The sequence below is a fragment of the Artemia franciscana genome, chromosome 2 (genome assembly GCF_032884065.1).
Source record: "Artemia franciscana chromosome 2, ASM3288406v1, whole genome shotgun sequence".
Lineage (NCBI taxonomy): Eukaryota > Metazoa > Arthropoda > Branchiopoda > Anostraca > Artemiidae > Artemia > Artemia franciscana.
In genome coordinates this window covers 53,427,376-53,449,443 of record NC_088864.1, presented here as the reverse complement: position 1 = coordinate 53,449,443, position 22,068 = coordinate 53,427,376, and the positions used below count along the sequence as shown (strand labels likewise).

Below are 22,068 nucleotides of genomic sequence, written 5' to 3'. Positions count from 1 at the left end.
TTTTCAATTGTTTGGTAAATGACGACTTATACTTATTGACGACATGACTGCCTGTCCATGGATTATTCTTTATGGTTGATTGTGTGTGGCTATGCTGTTTGACCTATGTGATTGTATGGATGAGTAGGGTTAAGGCCTCATTCAAGTGCTGGTCTATATTAATCACTAATCTAGGAAAACAGTCTTCCTTTTCTCCTTCTGTCTCTCTCTCTTTTTTTTTTTTTTTTTTGTGTTTGTGCTGTTGCATTGGTGATTTCTCATTTCATAATATATATATATATATATATATATATATATATATATATATATATATATATATATATATATATATATATATATATATATATATATATATATGTATATATATATATATATATATATATATATATATATATATATATATATATATATATATATATATATATATATCTATATTCACAGGTGGGACACAGGGACACAACTACAATGGCGCGTAACTAATATGGCGCGTAACGACTTACGCGCACGGGGGGCTTTGGGGGGGGGGGGGCGAAGCGCCCCCCCCCACAGCTAGTCTATATATATATAATAAGTTGTCTGTGTGTGTGTGTGTGTATCGAGTGACGTCATGTGTGTCGACTGACGAAATTACAGACCGGGACATCGGGACACAAATGACGACCGGGACACCGGGATATCTATGTATATAAAAACAAGTTGTTTGTTTGTGGGTCTGCCGACTGATGGCATGTTTGTGTGCCGACTGACGTCATGTGTGTCGACTGACGAAATTACAGACCGGGACATCGGGACACAAATGACGAGCGGGACACCGGGACATAGGAAATATAAATGACGACCGGCACACTCAAAGAGAAAGCGACCGGGACACAAGGAATGTTCGATTAGCAATCACCATCAACAAAGCACCGGCACACAAATGACGACCGGGACAAAAATGACGACCAGGACACCGGGACACAGGGAATATAAATGACGACCACTACACTCAAAGAGAAATTACAGACTGGGACATCGGGACACAAATGACGACCGGGACACAGGGAAACAACAACAACGGGGACGCCGGGGGCACAGGGGGATATATAAATGACGACGGGGACACAGGGAATGTTCGATTAGTAATCACCATCAACAAAGCTCAAGGGCAATCATTAGAATAATGAGGTATAGATCTGAATACAGATTGTTTTTCCCATGGACAATTATATGTTGCATGTTCAAGAGTCGGTAAACCTGACAATCTGTTTATATGCACAGACAATGGGACAGCCAAGAATGTTGTATATTCGCAAGTTTTACGTAGTTAAATATATATATATATATATATATATATATATATATATATATATATATATATATATATATATATATATATAAATCTTTCTATATTCACAGGTAGGACACAGAGACACAACTACAATGGCGCGTAACTAATATGGCGCGTAACGACCTATGCGCGCGGGGGGGGCTTGGGTGGGAGCGAAGCGCCCCCAACAACTAGGTGTTGGGGTGGCGCGAAGCGCCACCCCAACAGTTAGTTTATATATATATATATAGACAGATAGATAAGTTGTTTGTCTGTTGACTGACGTCATGTTTGTGTGTCGACTGACGCCATGTTTGTCGACTGATGTCATTATAAGGATTGAGTTGTATGTCGCCATGAAGTTATTTGTTGACTGACGTCAGGTTTGTCGACTGACGAAATTACAGACCGGGACACAAATGACGACCGGGACACTCAAAGAGAAATTACAGACTGGGACACCGGGACACAAATAACGACCGGGACACAGGGAATATAAATGACGACCGAGAAACAGGGACACAACTACAACGTAGACACCGGGGGGTAAAGGGGGGATATATAAATGACGACTGGGACACATGGAATGTTCGATTAGCAATCACCATCAACAAAGCTCAAGGGCAATCATTATAATAATGAGGTATAGACCTGAATACGGATTGTTTTTCCTATGGACAATTATATGTTATCACCATCAACAACGCTCAAGGGCAATCATTAGAATAATGAGGTATAGATCTGAATACGGATTGTTTTTTCCCATGGACAATTATATATTGCATGTTCAAGAGTCGGTAAACCCGACAATCTATTTATGTGCACAGACAATGGGACAGCGAAGAATGTTGTATATTCGCAAGTTTTACTTAGTTAAGAACATATATATATATATATATATATATATATATATATATATATATATATATATATATATATATATATATATATATATATATATATATATATATATATATATATATATATATATATATATATATATATAAATATATATATATATATATATATATATATATATATATATATATATATATATATATATATTTATATTTATATATATAGATATCTATCTATATTCACAGAGGGACACAACTACAATGGCGCGTAACGACTTACGCGCGCAGGGGGGGGCCTTAGGGGGGCACGAAGCACCCCCACCAACTAGTAATTCTATAAAAGCCAAATACAAGCAATATATAAATTTCTATGCTCATTTAGTCCCTGAAGTACACTTACCTTACCTACGGACAGTCGAGCTTCCAAGTTCACAAGCTTAAGAGGATTCGTACCACCTTATCTTCCAGATATCTTAGAAAAATAATTTAGTTTCTCTCATTTTGTGATGACGACAGAGATATTCAGTTTTAATGCAATTTGTATCCTTAGAAAGTGTGAATTTTGTTCTTTTGGTTAAACGAGCAGAATTTTCTTTTTAAAATCAAGGACAGAGCAGTCCCCAAGAATTCTATAGCATGCCTGCAAATAAAATGTCATTAATCAGCCCAAATGAAATATCACTTGATCAATTTGGCATCTTTGGGAGTTCCCTGTGGTGCAAACCACTTTGCTTGAAAATCTTACTAAAATAATTCACTATATTTTCAATCACATTTTATAGTCAAACCACAAAGCTTCAGTAGCTTTCACTGGTGAGTAATTCTCTGGGAGAATTCACTCGCGGACTCTTTGTCTTTGAGTTGGTCAGCCAACAATGAGGCATGCACGAGCCCGCAAATTGATTATTGAGATACTGAAGCCTCTTAAAAGAAAATAGAGAGACGAAAGAAGAAATATTTGGTTGCATTTAATCAACGCAGGAAAATTTTTCTTGCGTTCATTTCATTTCGCATAAAAAGTAACCTAAAAGACACAATTCACAGTTTTAGACATAGATCTAGACAAAGTTGTTAAGAGGCTATCATAAGGAGAGGGATAATAATATTCAATCTGAAACCCCTTAACCAAGAAATTGGTTTCAATTCACAGATGTTGGGGGGGGGGGTGCAATTTCAAAATCTACTGGGGAGTCGATTTTGTTTCCTTCGATTTTTCAATGAAAATATAAAAAAAATCATTAATAATGAAAATAAAAAAGTAAAAAAATTTAAATCAGGAGATGGGAGGAGGGGTTGAAAATCTGATCAGGGGAGGGGAAAATGTCTTCACTCCATCCAATATACTCCAACGGACCGAGTATAAAAATATTCATACAAAAAGCTATATGATATACTTATCACAGCCCCTCTCCCTTAGAATGACTCGTCTCTAATTAATTCCTGAATATGCAGCTGAGTTCTTTGTTATAAAAAAGGAAGAATTTGTTTACCATAATCATCCTGGTATTCCTCAAATTCAATTTCTGCTTTATCCAGTCTTGCGGTTTTAACCAGCACTGCGAACACGCTAAAAAACTGTAATGTATGCATGGTACAGTACTATTTGGACACTGACTAGGAAAACAATAAAATCTCCCAAGAAAAGCAGATGCCAAATTTCAACTGACACCGGATGCGTGACTGGAAGATTAATGTAAACTATACTATTAATTTGGCATTTATTGCGTCACAATTAATTTTTCTACGTCATCTGGCTAGTAATACAACTTTGGTCTAACTATGTAGTCTCGTGTGTCATAGCCCGTTTCAGGGTTTTTTGTAGTTGGGTTTTACCCCTCAACTTTCTTTCTTCTACGAAATGTTGGAGATTTAATAACTTAACTTTAACTGTCTTGAGTTTAAACCTGGGTAGTGGCCTGGCGGGACCAGGGGTATTTTCAGAGTCAAATAGAAAAATCAGACAATAGCTTGCGCTTTTCAAGTGCCCTCAAAGACACTTCTGAAGTTGAAACCTAGTTACACTCCTGAAATAGATTAAAATAATAGCTTCGAAGGAGGGAATTAAGTTGCCGACGCAATTTCTTATGGAAGGGAGAGCAAGGATTGAGATAAAGGATTTTCTTTGTAAGAATATTTTATCGCATTAATTTAAATTAAACGGACGAAATTTGCTCCTAAAGGTTACATAACATAACGCAAAGTCTTAAGTAATGCCAGTGTGAAAGGTTTATATGGCGCAATGTGAAAAAAACTTTTTAAATGTTCTCTTTACCTTAACTGTTCGCCGGTTTGTATCAACTTGTAGACCTTTAATATTATTGTCTACTACATATTATGCAGTATAGAAAATTTGGTCTACAAATGAGATACATGACAGTACCCGGTTTGGGAAGTTTCCCAAAGCGTCGCAGCGCAGCAATGGCTTCAGCAGGTCTCCTATATTCCCATCGCTGTGGGCAAAAAAGTTTTTTGAACTCGCAAGCACAAAGGCGGAGTCATGAAGAAAGGTGTCAGACTGATGTGTCCCAAAAATCTTTAATAGAGAGTATAGGAATTGTCCACATTGTATAATATTTATGCTGTGGTTTAGACACAGATTATTGACGCTTACACATAGTGAAACCTAATAGATAATTTGTGGTGTAGATATCCCATTCATCACATGGGTTTCGTATAATGCATTAAAGTAGAAAAAAAATTTATTATCTTACCAGTGATAGGTATCAATATTATTTACAAAGAAAAACAGAAAGTTTATTTGTAAAAATGCTACGGCTCAAAAATTTTCGCTCTGTTTACTGGCTTAAAATTTAAGGCAGAACAATACAGATTTCTTTTTTTTTTATTGACTCAATTTGACGTAGATACAAAAGATAAATTCAATAGCGTGTAAATAGGCTTAGCTGTTTGACTTCTCCTCTTGATATATGTGTAAGAAATAATGTGAATGGTCAAAAACGTGTGGTGACTGACGTCGGAAAAAAAACCGATACTATTAAAGCACACTTTATGACACGGACATATACAAGAGTAATCTCTTTTTTTCCCTTTAGTAGTTAAAAAGTAGAAACTTCGTGCATTTGTGCAGAAAAACGGGCAGCATTTGTTGAAAAAAGCGAAGAGTTCTTCTCCTACCTTTGACAAAAGAAAAATACACAGAGGTCTATTCGAACAATTAGTTTAATGAATATTTGATACAAGGATTTAAAGGAATAAACGTAAGACCAGGCAAAAGCGAGATGCATAAACTGGGACAGTCAACTATTAGTAAAGGGATTCAAATGTTCAGCCTCAGCATGACGTTTTAGATTGGATTAGCCAATATATGGAGAACTAGCTTCCAGTGTTTGATAAACTATAGTAGAAAAAAGTACAACTCTAAAATAAGCTATGTGCTTTAGTCTTGATTAGGTGAAATTTAAAATGGTGATGTGTATTTGGGTGGACCGAATTACAGAAGAGGCGGAAAACTGGCCTTAAATAATACATGTTGAAAAAACCATAGAATTGAAACTGAAAAAGTTTAATAACGTTCAACAAAAGATAAGTAAATTTTTATTTGATGAAGTATGCGTTATATGCAGGGCCGTATCCAGGGGAGAGGAGTCTCTCCCCCAAAATGTTTGTCCGGCTCGTAAAAATGTAACAACATGAATGCGAACAAATTTTTGATGCATTTTCTAAAGCTTTTTTTGTTGAAATCCTCCCCCCCCCCCCAAAAAAAAAAAAATGTAACCACTCTACCCCGCCCCTGGTGACCCTGGTTATATGTTGTAACTGTTAACAAATTATTTATTACTGTTTGAAGTTTATTAAGCTTTTTAGAAAAGCCAAATAAGAAACGATAAATATTTAACGCTGCAGCACTATAATTGCAACGTGGATGTACAAACTTTTTCTACCAATCCCATTACTATAGTTTTAGTGTAAACCTCTCGAAAATATAGTCTTGTTTATATTAACTATAGCTCGAGTCAACTCTACAGCATCATAGAAACTAAAAGCAGCAGAATACCCCTCGTGGTCTAGTTTGTTTAATACGATACTGGATTCGGAGAAGTCTCAAAAGCAAAGAACTTAGTAGCTTATATAGTGGTAAACCGATAGGAACATCAGCTTCCCCCTCCAGCAAGATAATTTTTTGTTCCTTTCTCTAGATTTTGAAAAGTCCTTTTTTTGTAATTGCACTGAAAAATACTCTTTTTTGGTACTTTCTTTGAAAAAAGAATGAAAAAGTTTCACCCCTTAGAATTTGAAAAATTCCTTTCCTCCTCCTCCCTAATTTCTATGAATTGGTACGACTGCTTCAATGTTTCTGGCAAAACGTCCAAGGATCAGGAATAATTGTAACAAAAATACAACAACAATATCAGTAAAGTTATATTTGCCATGGACAGAATTCATTAACCTTTTTATTTTTGCTGTTATTCTGCTTGAGAGTTTCTGCGAACTGCTGTCGAGAATACTCCTACCTAAGTTGTATTTTACTCTTCGGACAATGCGCATCGAGCCTCCTTAATATAGCTTTAATTTGGTGTGTGTAATATTTTAGAGTATTGATTCATAAGCTACAATTCTGTTGAAAACCCCGATAGATAACATGTGTATACAGGCTTAGTACATCAATAAGAAGAAAAAGATATACGGTCTTATGATCTCTTTAGCAAAGTTTACTCTCATTTAAATTTAGCGCCTGCAATAGCCTGACGGCCAATCCTTTCGCATGGGAACATCATGAGATTAAAAACTTGGAATTATGATTATAGGTTACCAAAGCAATGTATTTGGTTAAAATTACACATTAAATTGTGTTTAATATTTAGTTAGAAGCCAGCATATAATTTCCGCCTATTTTGCCTGTTCATAAAACAGAGCTGCATTTCCATCTCTTCTGTCAACGCTGAATAACACCAGCTTATAAAATCCGACTAAGCCCGATAAAATCCGATAAACCCAACCAAGAAGTTCTAGCTATTTGTTTTCGGGGCAGGTTTTGTTCTTTTCAGTCAAACTTTTGGTTGAACCGGTACTCGAGTTTGAAGAAATAGAGCTCTTCTTTATGGATTCTAATGATTCTGATTGGAATCCTATGTTCTCGTAGGTGGCTGGTACTTCCATCAGCTCAATTTCATCAGCCCTTATTCCATGTTTTTCGTAGATTGCAGCTGTAAAATAATATTTTATTAGTCTCTGTTCAAATTTAAGGGGGTATACGAACAGGATACAGGGTTCTGATGATGTACGAAAAAGGAAGCAGATGTACCAATGGTCTATAAACGCTTAATGGTCTTTGCTAATTGCCCTTTGTTTAGATAGTGATGTAGTTTAAATTAAGATGGCGTACTTGCTTCTTTTTCTACTCTAATTGTTACTTTTGTACATTATGTTGAGCATTAAAGCCACACAATGAGAGGTACCAACGATTGATAAATGTCGAAATTTCTTTAATGGGTGCCATTTATTTTGCTGTTCTTGTAGTTTAAGTGCTGAGTTATGGTTTGTCATTGTCTTTTGTAAATTTTTTTTATTCCATTTGTTATGTTTTGTACATCATGATGAGTAAGAAAACCATGCATACATACATACATGGTTTCGGCTGGCAATTGGAACAAATACTCGATAACATTCATATGTAAAAAATGAGTATCGCAACCCCACATGACTCGAATTCAATCTAAAAAGTAAATAAACATAGCAAAAAGAAAACAAATACAATGAGATTGGTCTGGAATAAAGTCAACCTGTCAAAAAGGTTAAAACAATTAGAACTCGCAGACTTTTCAATGGAATTAAAACAAACAAAAATACAAGGACACTTTAGTCTTGTATGTAAAATTACAAAGAGCAATTTAGAAAAAAAGACTATAAAAAGAATGTTAAAATTTCTAATACAGTCATTAGATGACAAGTGGTAAAAGGGGAATTGGGGAATTCACTTACTTAACATATTCACTACGTGCGCACAACATTTTTTAGAATTGGGATAAAAATAGGGATTTTCTGAAGCAAAACAAAGGAGACGGGGTTGAGGGGTACAATTGACTAGCAATAAGGTAATTTTATCCAGGGATGACCGAGGACTGTGAACTCTCTGTGGAAGATACCAGCATACCAAAGAAGACAGGCATACTCAAGGATTTGGCATACAAATGAAAGGACAATTTTAAAGTATATTTTAATATAGCAGTCCTTTTCGAAGTCGTATTTGACGGTAACATCCAATAATGCCATAGCACTAGCCGATTTCAGGGGATCTGGCAAGTTAGGAAAGGGAGAGTCTTAAGGAATAAAATCGTTGGAATTAAAGGATTAATTGTTTCAAAATTATGTTTCTAGGATAATTGGTCATTTTACAATAATCTTTAATTACAATATAAAAATCAAAGATTCCAGCATCTTAAATCTCAATTCCAAAATTTAAGCCTCAATGATTTAACATCAGCCTCTTGAATGTCGTTTCAAGCCTCCATAATAGAAAATTTTGGCTTCTTAAATCCCAATTAGAAAGAGTCTCTTAAAATCCTCAATAACTAAAAATTTTAAAATCCTTAAAACAATAACGCACGAATAAAATCACTTTAAATTCTAAATAGTTAAGTTGTATTTTCAATAAGTAAAGCTTTTTCCAATGTACAACAAAAGAAAACAATCTTTCTGAATATTGTGCTTCTAGGGTAGTTTGTTATTTAAAAAAGCTTATTTAATTAGTAGTCCTTTTCGAGGTCGTATTGAATGGTAGTATCCAGTAAAACCATAGTACTAGCCAATTTCAGGGGGATCTTCCCGGTTTGGAAAGGGAGATTCTTAAGGAATAAAATTGTTGGATTCAAAGGATTAATTGTCAATTCATCTGCAACATTTTAATCTTACATTGTTCCAGGATATCCTTTGGGGTACTTTGAAATTTTTATGACTTCTTCCTAAGACAATTTCCAACCATCCAAGAAATTAACTCCAAGGTGGTTTATTACTGCAAGGAACAAAATTGGGCGTAACCGGGCTTCTCAGCCCATTGCATATTCGGTGAGGATTAAAATTTACGCTTTGGTGTTTTGATTAGGTTTTCAAGTTTGTTACATATTGTATCCAGAAGGCGAACAAGATAGTTGTTGTTGTATGTAGAAGAACATAAGTTTTTGAACTGTTTAAGGTCAGCTTCTGAGATTATCTTTGCTCTAAAACCACTGAGTTAAAAGTATTTCATACAGTTTTGATAAAATGGGAGTAAGTATAATGTAGAAGAACATAAGTTTTTGAACTGTTTAAGGTCAGCTTCTGAGATTATCTTTGCTCTAAAACCACTGAGTTAAAAGTATTTCATACAGTTTTGATAAAATGGGAGTAAGTGTAATAGGTCAGACAAAATCTTGCTTCCTACCATTTTTTTCTGTCAGGGCCTATTAAACCTAATTTCCCAAAACTTCGTAACTTACCTCAAGGAAAAGCGAAAGGCATAGTGACGGGTTTTAAGAAAAAGTATAGGAAACTGATGGGCAGGGGTGTCATTTCGGAGGGTGTGCTGTTCCCCCCAATAATTTGGAAGAAAAATATTATATAACCCATGCCCCTTAACTCTCCGCATAGAGACCCCTCTTGCCCCCAATAAAAATGCATGAGATACACCCCTGCTGATAGAGCAGCCTCCAGTTCATCTCTGAGAAAATATAAAAATAAACAATGCTATTCTACATTACTAGGCTTCATTACATAATTAATGTAATAAAAAAATCTACCATGTTTCTTGTGTTAATTTCCTGAACATAAGATAAGATAAGATAATATTTATTTTCATAAGACTATCACAAGCTCTATAGAGCCGAATTCGCTTTATATGTCAGTAAAAGCTAAGAAAAAAAATTCAAAACAGTACATTAAGTCAAACACTTAAAATTAAAAGGAATTAAAAAAGCAAAATCATCAAAGATAAAGGGCAAATCAGTAAACTTAACAATTAAATTATAAAAACATTGCAGTAAATCAAAAAAGAATAAAAACGGCAATAGAGGAAAAGGAGAATTTGGCACGTACATAATCACGAATTATTATTAACATGTTCCAGAATAAAGGGTATAAAACTTTTGCGAAACCTTTCTGTAACAGCATGGATCGGAGAGTAGGTTAGGATTGCTAAGGAGGCTGATCGGGGGAGTCGGAGTCTAATGGGATTGTGAAAATCAGGGAGTAAGTCCTCAGTACGGGGATTGGAAATGACTGATTTAGCGAAAAGCAGGCAAATTTTTTCCCTCCTTTCTTTTAAGGTGGTAATGCGTGCAGCTTTAAGGTGGAAGAAGTATGGAAAATTTTGCCTTCTTTGTAAATGATCCTGAGCAAACGCTTTTGGACCGACTCGATTTTGTCACTAAGTTCATTTGAAAGTTGCAAATGCCAGACCGGACATGCATATTCCAATAACGGCCTGATAAAAGATAAGTAAACACGGAGGGAATGTATCTTAGGACAATTAAATTTGTTTAGCAGCTTAAAAATGGATAGTGAAACATTTGCTTGTTTAACAATGTTGGAAACATGTGTATCCCACTTAAGATCATTAGAAATTGTGACACCAAGAAGCTTAACATGTTTCACTAGCATTTCGCTTGGGATCGGGTCGCAAAAAGCAGTAGATTTCAAGAAGTTGATCGTCATTATCTGTGATTTAGTGGGATTTACTGTCGTATTTAGATTCTTAGATTCATCCGAACATTGGGTTGGGATTTCAACGGGGTCACTTTTAATATTCCTATGACATACTTCAAGGATCGACAAGTCATCCACAAATTTCCATCTTTGGGGGAATTCCTTGCCAATTTCGTTAATCATGACAATAAATAATAGTGGTCCCAATAAGGTTCCTTGAGGTATTCCACCGTACCTATTGAGGGGGTTAGAGAAGGTATTTTTGTATTTTACAACTTGTGATCTGTCTGAAAGGAACGATATGACAATATTTACTAAAAGTGGGTCAATTTCAAAGTTATCATGTAGTAAACGAATTAGGATAGTGTGGTCAACTAAGTCAAACGGAACATCTTTCCTTTTCAGTTTTGCTTGGCATTGGTGCGAGGATGGAAGAACCACTTTCGCCAAAGGAGAACAATAGGAAATCATGCGAAACATAAATGAAGGAGTATATTAAACAGTTCGTGGTAATGAACTGTAGTAAGGAGTGACCCGGCTCAGTTGTAACCGAGACTATAAAAACGTAATTTTGGTACCAATAGTTACATCAGAAGAATCGTATTTTAATGCAATTTTAAATATATAAGTTTCATCAAGTTTAGTCTTACCCATCAAGAGTTACGAGCCTGAGAAAATTTACCTTATTTTCGAAAATAGGGAGAAACACCCCTTATAAGTCATAGAATCTGAACAAAAATCACACCGTTAGGATCAGCGTATCATAGAACACTCCAGTAGAAGTTTCAAGCTCCTATCATCAAAAATGTGGAATTTTTGATGATAAATTCTATGTTTGTTTGTTTTTTCCTCAGGGGTGATTGTATGGACCCAGTGGTCCTAGAATATAACGAGATGGCTCATTCTAAAGGAAATTAAAAGTTCTAGTGCCCTTGTTAAGTGACCCAAAAATTGGAGGACATATAGGCCCCCTCCCACGCTCATTTTTTCCCAAAGCCACCGGATCAGAATGCTGAGATAGTCATTTTATTCATCATAGTTGAAAAAACTAATAGCTATGTCTTTGGGGATGACTTATTCCCCCACTGTCCCCGTGGGAGGGGCTGCAAGTTACAAACTCAGACCAGTATTTACATATAGTAATGGCTATTGGGAAGTGTACAGACGTTTTCAGGTTTTTTTTGGTTAGAGGACAGGTTGAGGGGAGGGGAGGGGGGCTATGTGGGGGAACTCTCCATGGAGGAATTTGTCACTGGGAAAGACAATTTCCATGAAGGGGGTGCAGGATTTTCAAGCACTTTAACAAAAAGAAAATTAAATATGAAAAAGTTTTTTTCAACTGAAAGTAAGGGGTAGCATTAAAACTTAAAACGAACAGAGATTATTACGCATATGATGGCTTAACCTCTTCCTAATACCTCGATCTTTACGCTAAAGTATTTTTAGTAATTTCAACTAAGTATTCTACGGGCTTTGTGATTCAGGGGTCATTCTTAAGGAAGTGGGACGAAATTGATGCTTTAGTGTAAGGAGGGAGTCATTGACGACGGGTCAAACCCCCTCATTTACGTAGTAAAAACATACGAGTATAGAAGTTCGTTACGTAAGTTAATTCATAAGGTACGTATGTTTATTACTAACACACTTTTTTTTATCAAAATTGTTCGATGGAAACTATGAGAAAGCCATTTATCGAAAAAATAAATTAACATGGAAATTCCGTTTTAATTATTCATGTGGGGAGAGCCAAAACAAAACATGCATTAATTCAAAAATGTTCAGAAATTAAGTAAAAAAACAAGTTTTTTTTAACTCAAAGTAAGGAGCGACATTAAAACTAAAACGGACAGAAATTACTCCGTATATGAAATGGGCTGTTATCTCATCAATGCCCCTTTCTTTACGCTAAAGTTTGACTCTTTCTCTCAGTTCTACTTTTTAAACAGTAAAAAATTTTAGCGTGAGGGCGGGGCATTGTGGAGCGAACTACCCCTATCATATACGGAGTAATTCCTGTTCGTTTTAAGTTTTAATGTCGCTCCTTACTTTCAATTAAAAAAAACTTTTTTTTTTATTTAATATTTCTTAAGAGAGCCTATGTTCTGCAGAATAGCAATAGCCAAGCCATATATACTTTCGAATCAGGAAAAAAATAACTTAGATATAAATAGAATTTTGCTACTTTCAGGCAGGGTTAGCTTATTCTAAATAAGCCCAGATCTTTAAATGAAATCTATATTCTTATAAACTAAATTAATTGGTTTCAAATGTCTTTATATCAGATTAGACATAAAGGACAAAGCCGTTCCTATGGTTGGTGGTTTTCTGGGAAAAGTTAATTACAGTGCCATTCGAACCCAAATATAAGCAAAAGTGGGCAACCCCCCAGCCAAACCACCCCCCACCACCGAGGTGCCCAAGGTAGCTTCCCTGGTTGCCCCCCTCCCCTTTTTGAACGGCTCCGATGCTGCACTGTTTGTGACGCTGATAGTTTTTGTTCCCAGAGAAACTCCTGCTAAAATCCCCGAAATTTTCTCTCATTTTGGTTTTCCATGGTTTTTGCTTTTAATTTTAGCTAGATATTAATGAGGAGTTATCGCCTCTGCAACTCTATGAGAATGTTTTTGAAAATCCAAAAGCTGATCACCAAAATCCTGGGTTTGCGCTCATAGTCACGATATTGGCAAGTAAACATGAAAGCAAAATTTCAAAGCTCAAAATGGTACTGCTTTTTTTTTCAGAAAATGTCGTCCTCTATGATTGTGACGGATGAAACACAAAATTTGAGATTTTATTATGATTATTTTTATTTTTTCATAGAAAAGTTCAAAAAGAAAACTTGCAGACATGATTTTAAACGTAACATATAACTGTAGACTGGAGAATATTATGTGTAAGAAAAGGATGCACCTCTTGAACCTTCCAGGAAATGTTTTTTCTTTAACTATTCTTTAAAGTAGAAAGAAAAAGAAAACCGCTGATCTTAGCCCATTTACCACTATCAAAGTAATGGTGACTCCGTGCGTAAGCTTCAATTCTTTGATTATAAGCACCACCATAGTAAAATTCACCACCTAAGTAAGAGAGAAGTTCAGTAAAAAAATGGGCTTTTCAAGTGAATGGAATTGAAAAATACATCACACCCTTGAAGGTCACAAGTCCAATTCTAGGTTTTAGAAACTTATTATGAATTTTCTTAAAAAAAAGTTTTTAACTAGTTCATCATTTATGGCAATTATCATATTCAGTAATAGGAACACTATATATTTTAAAGTTTTTTACAATGTTTCAGATGCCCATTTGACACCTGACCCACTCTTCACAGTCCATTTGATTCAACATTCTGTGTAGGAAGTCAAATCTGAAGCACAGGGAGCACAAAAGCTGCTTAAGAAAGAGGAGTGACACAGTAAAGTTTTCCAGGTGATCCAAAGCTTTAAATACGGTATGGCTTTATTAGATATAGTTTTAGATATATTAGAAAAAAATATAAATGCTGCATACACAATTTCCTGCATAAAGGTAACCTGTATTTAAGACGACATTCCAAGGGTTCATCATATATGCAGTCGACTCTAATCTCATAAAGTTGCCGGTCTGGTGTGCTATTGGTGGATCCAGGATTGGGGGGGGGGGGGCTTGGGGACCGTGATTCCCAAGACCCACCCTTGATGTGTGTCAAACGGTCCAAGCTGCTAAAAAACGAAAATGAAGAATTTGGCCTTATGAATAGAGTAGAAATTGTTTTTTGTCTTTAATGAAATTCCCCAATCTTTGGCCTAGTATACATACAATATTGTAATTTACATTGTACTTAACCTCGTGTTCTTAGTTCTATGACCATTTACCTTAGTTCTGCCCTAGGAATGACGCATGGAGGGATGACATATAAACTTATCTATTAACAAATGAACTGACAAAATTATTGTATAATCTTAATAAAAGCTTAGGCCAGATTTGCCTCTGACTCAATCGGATTATCTGTCATCATTTTTGTTTATTTTTCTCATTTACTTGTGTTTAACCTTAAAAGAATTGTAATTCTTTAATTACCGTTGAGAGTCTTCAGAATTACTCTACAAAGCAATAAATAACATTTTTGCATTTATGCTTTTAATATAAAACGTTATAAAAAAAATAATTAAGTAAATGTTCAACCATAAACTGAAAACTTTCAAATCACCATGCCCCACACCCATAGTCCAAAAGCAGAAGCAAATTATCTGCTTCAAAGCACTTTGACCAAAGGATCAAAACTTACCATTTATAAGTCACATGTTTCCAATAGACCATTCTCATGCTTTACATTCACCTGTAGGGCGGTTTTAGAACCAGTTTTAGGATCCGTAGACGGCATTTAGTCTTGATGAAGGCAATAACGCAAAATTTTCAAAAAAGCAAGTAATTTCATACAAATGACTAAGAAACTATGAGAGAAAAAAAAAATAGATTTTACATAGGAGCCAGGCCTTAATTCATCTCCCTTATTTTGTGTAAGTGTCTATTCTTTTCCTCTTGTCGATATTTTCCTATTAAAACAAATTACCATCTAACGATTTGGCAATTTAACTGCAAAAAGAGAATGAAAATTCAAAGGTCTTACCAGTTCCAAAACTTTCTGGTGCTACCCATTGCCATTCATTGATCAACCAAAACCCGATGAATATTGATAAAGTTACAGCTGCAGTTATAATTCCGCGGATTAAATTATCCTGGAATGATATTTCTTGATGTAATCCAGGTCTATTCTACTAAGCTTCTGACACACAACCTAGTCAATGCCAGGGCTTTTTAATAGCAAAAGTTACCAAAAATAATACGAATGTGAAACATCAGTCGTTATTCTCAGTTTCAAACCAGTTGTTGGTAAAGGACTTTTATTCTGGTTTAATTAGACGCTAAATTGTTTCACTGGTTATGAAATAGTGAGAACATTTTTACGTCTTATAAACTTTTAAAAATATTCATTCAGTATCTGTAACCAAGTGGAATATCTGACGTCACTGAATAACTTGAATTGAATGAAGTTTGTGTTCGCTGCATAAATTGAACTTTCGGCATTATTATAATAAGACAATTTCATATAAAATCAAAGAGCGCTATGCCAGTTTGGCAGTAATATAGTGGCACAAATTTGTATCCATATTGGCAAGATCTGTAAAAAGTAAAGCTTTGAATTCGTTCATTTCATTCCAAGGAATGTTTTCACAAGGCCATATGAATCTCAAATAATGGCAATGTTCACCCTAGTGAATGGCCAGTTAGCAAAAATAGACCCAATTTCATCAGAAATAGCGGGAATAAATGGGGGGCTGGCCCAGTTATCAATCAAGTTAGGGAGAATCGCTGAAGGTAAGGCAGAAAATATAAATACGCAGCGAGAAGTGGATTCTCTGAAAACTGAACTGGAGAAGATGCGACTTAAAATGAGTAATATGTAGGCTGATTCAAACCGAATAAATGTAATTTTGTATAGCTTTGATCTGTCAAGGCGAGCACAGACATTACTTGAAGGTGTAGTTGCCACTTTTAACCAGTTTATACCGAATGCCTCGATACATCTTAGCGACATAAAAGACGATTTCCGTATTAAGTGTAAACAAAACCCCGTCCCGTTTTGGCTAAATTTACGAGCGTTTTTTGCCGCAATCTTGTTCTGAAATTAAATAAAAAAAACAAGCTTTTTTAACTGAAAGTAAGGAGCGACATTAAAACTTAAAACGAACAGAAATTATTTCGTATATGAAAGGGGCTGGTCTCTCCTCAACGCCCCCCTCTTTACGCTAAAGTTTTTTACTGTTTTAAAAAGTAGAGTTGAGAGAAAGTGTCAAACTTTAGCGTAAAGAGCGGGGCGTTGAGGAGGGACCAGCCCCTTTCATATACAAAGTAATTTCTGTTCGTTTTAAGTTTTAATGTCGCTCCTTACTTTCAGTTAAAAAAACTTGTTTTTTTATTTAATTTCTGAACGTTTTTGAATTAATGCATGTTTTGATTTTGGCTTTCCGCAGATGAATAATTAAAACGAAATTTGCATAATTATTTTTTTTGGCGAAATGGCTTTCTCATAGTTTTGATCGAATGATTTAGAGAACAAAGGAGCGGGGGAGGAGGTATAGTCCCCCCTCCCCACCCCAGTTTTTTGGTTACTTAAAAAGGCAACTAGATCATTTAATTTTTTACATACGTTTTTATTAGTAAAAGATATACGTAACTAACGAATTAACTTACGTAACGAATTTTTGTATTCGTATGTTTTTATTACGTATATGAGGGTGTTTACCCCTCGGCAGTACCTCGCTCTTTACAACTAAGCTTAAGTTTTGTCCCAATTCCTTAAGAATGACCCCTGAATCACAAAGGCCGTAGAATAAATAGTTGAAATTACTAAAAATGCTTTGCGTAAAGAGTTAGGTATTGAGGAGGGGACGAATCCTCTCATACGCGTAGTAATTTTTGTTCGTTTTAATGCTGCTCCTTACTTTCAGATGAAAAAAAAACTTTTTCATATTATTTTGTTATTGTTTTTTATTAAATAATGCTAGAAAATCCTGCGCTCCCTTCATGGAAACTTTCTTCCCCCATGGCAAATTACTCTATAGAAAGTTCCCCCAACATATTCCCCTCTTCGCAACAACTCCTCCCAACCAAAAAAATCCCTCTGAAAACGTCTGTACACTTCCCAATAACCATTACTATATGTAAGCACAGGTCAAAGTTTGTAACTTGTAGCCCATCCCACGGGGACTGTGGGGGAGTAAGTCGTCCTCAAAGACATAGTTATAAAGTTTTCCGACTATGCTGAATAAAATGGCTATCTCAGAATTTTGATCCGATGAGTTTGGGAAAATGATTACCGTGGGAGGGGGCCTAGGTACCCTCCAATCTTTTGGTCACTTAAAAAGGGCATTAGAACTTCTTATTTCCGTCAGAATGAACCCTCTTGCAACATTCTAGGACCACTGGGTCGATACGATCGCCCCTTGGGGAAAAAAAGAAAGAAACAAACAAATAAACACGCATCCGTGATGTTCCTTCTGGCAAAAAATACAAAATTCCACATTTTGTAAATAGGAGCTTGAAACGATTACAATATGGTTCTCTGATATGCTGAATCTGATGGTGTGATTTTCGTTAAGATTCTATGACTTTTAGGGGATGTTTCCCCCTATTTTCTAAAATAAGGCAAATTTTCTTTGGCTCGTAACTATTGATGGGTAAGACTAAACTTGATTAAACTTATATATTTAAAATCAGCATTAAATTGCAATTCTTTTGATGTAACTATTTCTAACAAAATTCTGTTTTTTAGAGTTTTGGTTTACTATTGAGCCGGGTCGCTCCTTACTACAGTTCGTTACCACAAACTATTTGATCAGGTCAACATTTTCGACACGCAAAAATTTGGATTATGCCTGACTACACAACATGAGAATTACTTGCGAGAAAGAAAATGAAATTTACCCTATAAGCAGCGAAATCAGCGGGAAAAGAGGCGAAGTTGCGTTGTATGAAATTGTTTTTAGAGAACAAGTGTTATATATACAATTTCGAAACTGATGCGATAGAGGAGCGCACAGTACCTGGTGGTGAATATAGAAGGGGAGTTGCTAGTGCGTACCAGGTATCGGCTGTTGCAGCTTCAAACATAACGTTGAAAGATGGCGGAAGACCGAGAGCGGATTCGCAGTTATCAAATTCATGTGTCACATCTATGCAGTCATTTGGTAGCGCATTTAGCGATCCTGCAAAATCACAAAATGAAATCGAAGTGTATAAAATACCTTTGTCTGTTGCTGCGCCACAAGTTGAAAGGGGTTCTTCAAAGAGAGGAAATTCTGAAATTATTAGCCTGAATGATAGTGCGTGAGTTACAGCACAGCCACCCTTTCTTAGAGGTAGGGCCACAATAAATAAAAGGCAGATCGCACCTCGTAGGCTATCTTTCCAAGATTAAAATAATCGGCCAAAAGAATAGGGAGACCAGGGCCATGGTATTGTACAGGCAAATTAAAAATAGTGCATTGGAACATTCAAGGATGGAGTGAAATGAAAATTAATAGTCTATTGGTATCGCAGTGTATGTTTGATATTGTAGCATTATCTGAAACTTGGATGGAAAAAGAAATTCAGTTTGAAAGGTTTCGGTATTTCCGTGTATATCGTAAAAAAAAATCTAAGATTGGACGAACTTATGGTGGAGTCGCATTTTTGTATCTGAAAATTTTTTGTCTCAGCATAAAGTCCAACGGCTGAAGAGTGTTTCTTCTAATTTGATATGGTTAAGAGTCAAAGCCGATGGACAGTTTATTATTTTTGTACAATTTATATCCCTCCAGAGTCAAGCTCGTACAACGAGGAGGATTCGTGGTGTATATTAGAGCATGAAAAACGTAAATTTTCTATTCAGTTTCCTTCTAACTTGTTTTGTCTTATGGGGGACTTCAATGGTTATGTTGGGGTTACTCCAGAAGTTTTGATGTCACCTCATGCCTGTACGGATGAAGCTGCTTGGGAGGTTTGGGATGATTTAGTAATCCATCTCCCTCCGAGGGTAAGTAAGGACCATAGTAGACGAAAGAATAATTGGGGACGTAAAATTTTGGATTTTTTTTGGTAAGGGAAGTTTTGTTATTCTGAATGGAAGAGTTGGAAAGGATGGAGGTGTGGGAAATTGAACTTGTTTTTCTGGGACTTCTCCAAGTGTAATTGATTAAATTTTGGTGGATATTCCTCCTTCGCATCTATGTGCCGATGTCGAGGTGATGGCGGTAGTAGGTTCAGATCACTTGCCTGTTAGGGCTACTTTTGAGTTGGTTAGTTCTAAGAAACTAGCGACTAATAGTGATGGGAAGAAAAAACGCAGAGAAACTGAGGATTTAAGGATTAGAAAGGCACTGAAAGTAACAGGAGAGAATAAGAAAAATTTTCAGTTATGATGACGAGTGAAGAAGTTCAGCTGGAATTAGAGAAATGTTTGGTTTTACTAGGTGATGGAAAAATAGAGGAGCCGTTAGCATTAGTAAATGATGTTGTATGAAAGGTAGGTTCAAAGTTAAATTGCAGAGTTAAAAATGATGTTGAGAATGGATTTTCTTATGACGATTGTGAAATTAAACGCCAGGATGTTTTAGAGGCACTGCGGAAAGCGAGGAATAGCATAGGTAGTAGGGAAAATACTAGATTTTATATGGATTATAAGTTGATTCGGAATAAGTATAAGAAAATGTTGAAGATTAAGAAAAAAGAGCATGAAATTAGAAGAGGAGAGCAACTGAAAAAAGGTTATAGAGAAGGAGACATTAGGAACTTTTGGCATATAGTTAAAAATTATATAGGAGGAACAGAGGTTTGTGATGGTATTCCAGCAGTAGATTCTTGGCCTACATATTTAGAGGAGAGAGAAAACGAAGTGATTAGGGACCAAGGAGGAACTAGTTTAAGCGTAGATCTGGTATCTGCTTTACGTGATGTAGTTGATAGGCCAATGCTAGAATGTGATTATGATTTGGTTGCTCCCATCCAAGTAAGTGAAGTTTGAGAGACAATGAAAGGAATGAGAGGCGGGTCTGCTCCAGGTATAGCATTTTTGGATTTAAAAGGGGCGTTTGATAGAGTGGATAGAAGTTTAATGATAGAGTCGTTGTTAGCACTACGGCAACCAAGCGCATTTGTTAAGATTGTAGCAGCTATGCATAATATAGTTAAGATTGTAGTACGAATAGGCAAGGATTTCTCTAGGGTTATTAGGAGTAAACTTGGTGTTAAGCAGGGATGTACAATTTCCTCAAGGCTATTTTCATTGTATATTAATGATTTCGAAGTATATTTGATAGGCAGAGGCGCCCCAAAAATTGAGCTTTCAAGTGCGAGCGTTATGGCATTACTTTTTGCGGATGACATAGCATTAGTAGCGGAAAGTAAAGAACATTTACAACAACTGCTAGATCTAGCATCTTCTTATTTTAGGAATAAGAAACTAGTGTTAAACATAAAGAAGTCGGTGGTAACGGTTTTTAGGAAAAGTGGAAAACAGATAAATTCGCAGTGTCAGTTTGCGTTTGAAGGTAGGACACTAGACTACATAGATGAATTTCAGTTCTTAGGTTGTAGGCTTTCGTCAGATGGAAAATGGAAGAAACATCTCAAGATAGTAGAAAGTAAGGGAAATGGACTACTAGGATTGTTAAGTAAAAGTAGTATCAATGAAATTAGTGATGTAGGACTGCTAAAGTATGTTTTTAATGCTAGAGTTAGATCGGCTTTGCATTCCGGGGCGGAGCTTTGGGGGTTTAATAAGGAGTTGAATTTAGAGAGAATGCAGTAGAGGTTTTTTAAGCGTATGTTAAGCCTTGATAATAAGTTTAATAGGAATAAAGTGTATGAGACAGAGTAGGCTAATTAGTATGGTTAAATATTGGGAAAGGGTATCATCGATAGAAGATAATAGGCTAGTTAAACTAGCATTTTTAATGATGCTTCAAGATAGGAGGAAGGATTCGTAGCAAAATCAGGTGAAGAATATATTAAACCGTATAGGACTAGGAAATTGCTGGAATGAGGGAAAGGGGATGGGAGAGATGGTTGGGACTGTATCTAGGATAGTTGCTGGTAGGCTAGAATCTCAGGAAGTTCGGGTTTGGCAAGCTGAGAAGGCCACCTCGCCGTCCCTTGAGATATATACGAAGGTCAAGGAGAACTGGGGCGAAGAAATTTATCTAAAAGTAGGATTGGCTCCGGATGATTTGAAATGGGAAATGTATGTAAGGGGAAATTTTATGCCTCTTGGAGAACGTAGGAAATATTTAGGGAGAAACAGATTGAGGAATGGTCCTTACAGTTGCCCTATGTGTGGAGAGATGGATGACTCTTTGCAGCATTTTTAGGAGAGCGCTTGGAAATAGTTGGTAAGGAGGTTGGGTGGAGATTTTGCATTTCAGAAATTTTCAGAAGTAGGTGTTACTTAACTATAAATAATATTTGAAAGTTCGTCCGGGTAGGTATGAGGTATCGTGATGTTTTCTTAAATAATTAGTTTAATGTCTTTTCAGTCGATGTTTGTTGCTATATTTTTTACACTTGTTTTGTGTATGTCACCATGGCCCAATTGGGCTTTTCGTGTGGATAAATCTATCTAAATCTATCTGTCTATCTATTTGTAGGAGAAACTGACTGTGTCAAACAGTTTGGGGTTACAAACTATACGTAAGGACCGACCCAGTTCAAAAATTACTAAAACTATAAAACAATCAATTTTGATAAAAATAG

General features: G+C 35.8%; 2 protein-coding genes and 1 long non-coding RNA gene across 4 annotated transcripts in view; 1 reads left to right on the top strand and 2 right to left on the bottom strand.

Annotated features, from left to right (window-relative positions):
• The window catches only part of LOC136043619 (uncharacterized), a 75,576-nt gene extending 71,733 nt beyond the window's left edge, over positions 1-3,843 (bottom strand). Inside the window, exon 1 of the mRNA XM_065728527.1 lies at positions 3,657-3,843. Coding sequence (XP_065584599.1) covers positions 3,657-3,756 — 100 coding nt within the window. The 5' untranslated portion in view covers positions 3,757-3,843. The remainder of the gene's footprint in view (positions 1-3,656) is intronic.
• The window catches only part of LOC136043644 (uncharacterized), a 58,856-nt gene extending 38,292 nt beyond the window's left edge, over positions 1-20,564 (top strand). The window contains exons 2-3 of the long non-coding RNA XR_010621679.1: positions 14,096-14,248; positions 18,113-20,564. This is a non-coding gene — a long non-coding RNA (uncharacterized LOC136043644). The remainder of the gene's footprint in view (positions 1-14,095; positions 14,249-18,112) is intronic.
• LOC136043627 (uncharacterized) overlaps positions 5,331-22,068 on the bottom strand; it is a 52,220-nt gene continuing 35,482 nt past the window's right edge. For both annotated transcript variants that reach the window (XM_065728533.1, XM_065728539.1), the window contains 2 exons: positions 15,407-15,515; positions 5,331-7,331 (listed from right to left, as the gene is read on the bottom strand). In XM_065728533.1, the coding sequence (XP_065584605.1) occupies positions 7,138-7,331; positions 15,407-15,515 (303 nt within the window). In that variant the 3' untranslated portion in view covers positions 5,331-7,137. The remainder of the gene's footprint in view (positions 7,332-15,406; positions 15,516-22,068) is intronic.